Source organism: Alexandromys fortis, unplaced genomic scaffold, assembly GCF_014885135.2.
Source record: "Alexandromys fortis isolate MF-2015 unplaced genomic scaffold, M_Fortis_MF-2015_v1.1 scaffold_84, whole genome shotgun sequence".
In the NCBI taxonomy this organism is placed as follows: domain Eukaryota; kingdom Metazoa; phylum Chordata; class Mammalia; order Rodentia; family Cricetidae; genus Alexandromys; species Alexandromys fortis.
In genome coordinates, this window is record NW_026068017.1 from 2,764,552 (window position 1) to 2,770,568 (window position 6,017).

At 42.2% G+C, this 6,017-nt stretch overlaps 1 protein-coding gene across 1 annotated transcript in view; it reads left to right on the forward strand.

Moving 5' to 3' along the window:
• LOC126513956 (NACHT, LRR and PYD domains-containing protein 1a-like) overlaps positions 1-5,672 on the forward strand; it is a 123,839-nt gene extending 118,167 nt beyond the window's left edge. The window contains exons 14-15 of the mRNA XM_050162583.1: positions 4,424-4,468; positions 4,889-5,672. Of these exons, the coding sequence (XP_050018540.1) occupies positions 4,424-4,468; positions 4,889-5,184 (341 nt within the window). The 3' untranslated portion in view covers positions 5,185-5,672. The remainder of the gene's footprint in view (positions 1-4,423; positions 4,469-4,888) is intronic.
• Positions 5,673-6,017: the final 345 nt, after the last annotated feature.

Below are 6,017 nucleotides of genomic sequence, written 5' to 3' on the forward strand. Positions count from 1 at the left end.
TGGGGCAGGTTACTGGGCTTTGCAACAAATTGAGATTGAAGAGAAAATAATTGGGGCTTGGGATGTGGAAAAATGCATCTACATTAGGTAGAAGGCAATTTAGGGGACCAGACAGAAATACAGAAGGCCAGGAAAATTGAGGAATTAGACTCAATATGATATGGAGAAGGGACCAGCCTAACATGAACAGCAAGTCCTTGCTTGAGATGTGTGAGCAGGACTTCAGGATGAGCTCTCACTCATCGTGGATTGAATCTGAAAGGTCTCCTACAGGTGTAAACATTAAACACTTGACCCCAGTTACTGCTAATATTTGGGGAGTTGTGAAACAAATATGTGAGGCCTAACCATCAGAGGCAAGTCACTAGTGGCTGTCCTTGAGGGTTAGAGCCATGCCCTGCTCCCCACCTCAGACTTGGATTGCAGATCCTCTGGGATATAACAAGCAATGCCACAAGCTCCCGCCACCAGGAATGGAGCCCCAACTTCTATGCATTCCCCATTATAAAACTAAACAACATCAGCCCTTCCGTAAGTTGCTTCCTGTTATGTTTTTTGTCAGAATGAGAATAGAATCAGCAGGATGGGGTTCCATATAGGTCCTCAACCTTCTGAGTAAAGACATGTATGCAAAAAGGCTGTGGGTTACCTCGGTGTGAAGGATAGCCAGTGTCTAATGTGGTGAGCAAGATCGTGAAAGTATGGAGGTGGGGACAGCCCTCCTTCAAAGGATTAGTAGTTGATCCTCACATAGTAATTCTTTCTCTCTTCAGGAGTTAGAGCTGTGCTACCGGAGCCCTGGGGAATCCCAGCTCTTCTCTGAGATCTATGTTGGCCACATGCGTTCAGGGATTAAGCTGCAAATCAGAGACAAGAAGAGTAAGAAACTTATATGGGAAGCCTTGCTGAAACCAGGTAAAATGCGTTTAGGTCCAGATACCCAAAAGGCAGAAGAAAGGCAACTAATTCTAGGTGTCACGAAATAACCAGATTAGTTATGTGGCTTTTGCTAGATCCAAAACAGGAGGTTTGACCACAGTTTAATCTGTGATGCTGTGTTAGTCAGCGATTCCCAATTTTGACAAAATGTGTGAGAAAAACAACTTAAAAATAGAAAGTTTTGCTTTGATTCATGGTCTTAGAACCAAGTTTCAGTCCATGATCAACTGCCTCCATCTCTTTGCACCTAATGTGAAACAGGATATCATGGATAGGAGCTTGTGAGAGAAGAGGCTGTTTATCTGGTACCTCTGAAGCGGAGAGGTGGGAGAGAGCAGGAGTTAAGATTAAGAACCAATGAAGAGAAAAGGAGGAAAAGGGGAAGAGGAGGAGAGGAGAGAAGAGAGGAGAGTAGGGAAGGAAAGGGGAGGGGAGGAGAGGCGAAAAGAAGGACAAGAAAGAATAAAGTCCATGCAAATATTCTCTTCCAGGTCTTGCCTCCAGTGGCCTACTTCTTCCAATGTACACTCTTAAATAGTTTACATTCTCAGTGCTCACACAATTATGAATGCATTAGTGTATGATGTCATTCATAAATTCACAGCCCTCAGGACCATCACCTTTTAATAGGACTGCAGGACTAGTCCTTCAACACATGAGCATTATCATGTCCAAATCACCACATACTATAAGTCTCATTTTCTCAGTCTTGTATCCTAATTTCCTCCCCCACTACTCTTAAAGTGACAGATTTGGAGATGCACAGAGCATCTGGCTCCAGTTCACATAATATCTTAGTTTTAAGATGAAAGGACTTTGCTAACATGAGATACTCAATCTCAAATCCATACACATTTTTAAATAAATTTATTGACAATTTTATACATGCGTACAGTGCATTCTAGTAACTCCACCCTAAACCCACCTTCTTATCTCCCTCCTACTCCTGCCAGCCCCTCTTCTTCAATACAAATCTCTTTTCCACGTTCACAAAGTTTTGCTTTGCGTCTCACAGAGTTTAACTGAGACCAACTGTGTGCCCATGGATTTTGCACTAGCCAGTAAAAGCCAATGAGCTCACCAGCAGGCATACAGATAGAATGTATACCTCCCTTGTCTCCATAATCTATTATTGGCCAATAGCTTAACGATAGGTGATACTGTCCCTGTGAACAGCTTCCCCATGTCCAGCTGAGTGATGGGCAGGCCCTACTTGTGTGGTCCAGAGACAACAGGTGCAGGTGCTATGAGTCCATCATGGTCATGTCCTGCTTAGAAGAGAGCACTTCTGAGCCCTTCTCCATATCTTCTGTGCCTACATTCTTTCCAATTTCTCTTCCACAATGTTCCTAGAGCCTTCAGGGTGTGGTACAAATATCTACTTATATGGATCCCTGTTCTCAGTATCCCGCAGAGCTTTAGGTATCTACATTCACCTCCACTCACAGCAGTGAGAGGCTTTTCTAAGAAACGCTGAAAGCAGCTTTTGTCTGTGGTACAAACACAGTTATTTAGAAGGGCTTTCATGCTATGTGTAGTATGAGGCCACTTGTTTGTTTCCCGGCCTCCCGACAGCTCAGACCCGAAATAACCACACAGAAACTGTATTAATTAAAACACTGCTTGGCCTATTAGCTCTAGCTTCTTTTTTCCCAGCTCTTACATATTAATTTAACCCATCTCCATTAAACTGTGTTTCCCATGAGGCTGTGGCTTACTGGATAAAATTCCAGCCTCTGTCTCCAGCGGGGCTACATGGCTTCTCTTGAATCTGCCTTCTTTATCCCAGCATTTAGTTTAGTTTTCCCTGCCTAGCTCTGCTCTACCCTATCACAGGCCCAAAACAGCTTCTTTATTAACCAGTGGTATTCACAGCATACAGAGGGGAATCCCACGTCAGGAAAGTCCATAGCTTCTCTCAAGGGACTAAGATTTAGGAAGACCTGGTTTTGTTTGTCCTACTAACTTTCTATTGTAGGGATGGATTCTGTCTTATGATTGGGCCAGAAATGTAATGAGGTAGCTAATGGTTGCTCCCATCACACTTGTGCCACTACTGCAGCAAAAGGACCAGCTGGCCTGGCAGGAAGGTTGCTGATGCCTTTTCCTTCTCAGCAGCCTGCATAACACCATCTAGCACTATGAAAGTTTGGCATCAAAAGAAAGCTTCCAACTCAGTTCCAGCTTGAATTCTCTAAACCACACACCCAAGATGTGTGGTGTCTTCAGCAACAATGTCTTCTTTGCTGATTCTGATGGGGAACAGAGAAGAATGAGTATACCCATATTGTCTTGGAGACCTGCAGGGCCTCCCTGACCAAAAGCTCCTATGAAGATATCCCACAACTGGAACTGGTTTTTTTGCTTTGAAACACATTACTTCTCAGACTTCCAATTTCAAGCCTTATAGGGTGTCTTCCATTCTAATTCCTTTATGATTTTTATATTGGGTTACCAATTAATAAGTTTCATTGTGACTTTTAAATATTGTCTTCATTTTCTGGGATCCATCCCACTGACCTACTCATCACCTCCACTCCAACCCCTCTTGCTGTTTGAACATCTCTGTCCCCAGTATTCCCTCTCTCCCCTAATTTTACCAATATACTACTGTATTCCTTTCCTCCCCGAGGCCCTGAAAATTTCTAGTTTTCTGGTTTCCAGGGCTTCACCAAGTTAAACCCACAGAACTAAAGACTCCAGGGTAGAAACTGCATGAGAGAGATGTGGTGGTTTCTTTCTGGGCCTGGCTTACCTTTCTCAATATTTTCTCTGTTGTGTACACTTGTCTATCATAATCAAGTAGATTGGTACTGCCAGGAGCAGATGTGTCTCATTGTCATGAAAAGCCCTAAGTTATTAAAACATTTTAAATGCCATATTCTGTAGTCTTTGAAAGATATGAAGAATGCCTATCTAATTCAAATATATCTCTATATATCTAGAAAATCTAACATGACTACAAGCTTGCTATTATTGATGATTATCCATTAACAACCTATATTTTCTAATTATACATTACATTTTTAAATGAACTACCCAATCAGAATACCTTAATCAAGATCAGAAATACACATACATATAACAAAATTGACCTTAAACTTGTATCAATAAATCAAGATTTATACCAATGCAAATTATTTATATCTATATCAAGTAGCTTTCTACCAAGAATCAAATGTCAAATTATTTAAGCCAACAAGGGACTTAGTTAGTTCTGTATAAGAATTTAGTCTAGGATAAAGCTGAGTCTCTGATCTTGTGGGAGAAATGTCTATTTCTCATTTACATGTTTTTTCTCTCAAGGTTGTTAGGGCTGATGACTAGATTCCCTGTGTGAGTAAGGAAATATTCACCTTCCAGATTATATCAGAATTTCTGTAGTTCATTCTCAAAATCTCAGGCATGGTTGAGAGTTGCACAGAGAGCACTGAGTGTTGGTGACAGACATCCTTACAGATGCTTCATCTCTCCTTTCTTCCAGGGGATCTCAAACCTGCACAGCTCATGATGCCTGCAGTTCAAAAAGGTAAGAAACAACTTTATGAGGCCAGAGAAACCAATAGCATTCTGCTGAGAGATCACCTGACCCTTGAGACAATGGCAATTAGAAATGAGGAAACCTCACTAACTCACCAGGACAAGTAGAAGAGGTGCATGCTCAGGACAGAGTTCCTCTCATGTCCCTTGCTGCTTCCCATGATGACAGCAACTCCACCTACTCCCAATATGAATATCCCACCAAGAAGCCCTCCCCCGTTCAGGAAAATTATCAGACTAGTAACTGGCATAAGGAGGGCACAGATATTTTTCAAATGACCTTCCATAGGAAGAAGGGAGCCAGGGGTGCAGATGAGATGCATGAAAATAGCAAGAAGTGGGCAGCCAGTGAGAGAGACCATGGAGAAGCCTTTCTATGCTCAGTGTCAGCCTCATCTTCACCCCCTAGATATTCCAGCCTCAGTACACTTCGTGGACCAGCATAGGGAGCAGTTGGTGGCCCGAGTGACATCAGTGGACCCTCTCTTGGACAAGCTGCTGCATGGTCTGGTGCTGAGTGAAGAGCAATATGAGGCAGTGCGGGCTGAAGCCACCACCCAAGACAAGATGCGGAAGCTCTTCAGCTTCTGCCGCTCCTGGAGCAGGGCCTGCCAAGACCAAGTCTACCGAGCTCTGAAGGAGACCCATCCTTACCTGATCATGGACCTCCTTGAGAAGTCAAGCAGTGTCTCCGTGGGATCCTGACATCTTAGTGGCTGAGGTGTGAGCATTCGAGTGATTCCCGGCTCTGCTCTGCCCTAAGTTTCCAAATCTATAACCCAGTGACCACCTGAGTTACTTTGCTGGTGGCATTGTTTCCAAGAAACCTCTTGGGGACCCAGATATTCCCTCTTGGCCTTCCCCAGACGTATGTTCATGTGGGCTGGACATCTCAGTAAACATCCAGTGGGACCACCAAGTCATTCAGGCCTTGTCCAGCCTGCTCTCATGACCTGAGTGGCCAGGCTTGTGCCCACCTGATCTTCCATGATTCAAACAGGACTGAGGAACATGGGAATGGAGACAAAAGATGGTACTTTTCCATGAAAAGGAAAGGAAGAGGGCTTCTTAAACATTTCCTATTCCTTTTACCCAAATAATTTTTATATAATTCTAGGTATTTAGATATATAAGTACATAAATCAAACATTTTTACTAAAAATTAATCTTAAATAAATTTATTTTTAAACAACTCTTTGTTGTAATATAATTTTACCATTTGTTAAAGATGAAAGCAAATTTTCAATCTAATTTAATGGATGTATTTGTTTATTTTTGCATAAGGAATTAAATCTCTATTGAATAGTTGATGCTACAGACACAGGGAAACTTCAGTGTCTCACAGAGTTGGTGGATATTTTGCATTCCTGGTACTTAGTGCAGATGTGCAGTGCATATTCCAGAAGCTGGTGGAAAGTCTTTCCTAATCCCAGGACAGAATTCACTTAGCATCTCTTTATGTAACTCATCAACAACTCAAAATACAAATTTTAAAACCAAATGTTCTCATATAATACAATGTAAAGATGTGCTAACTT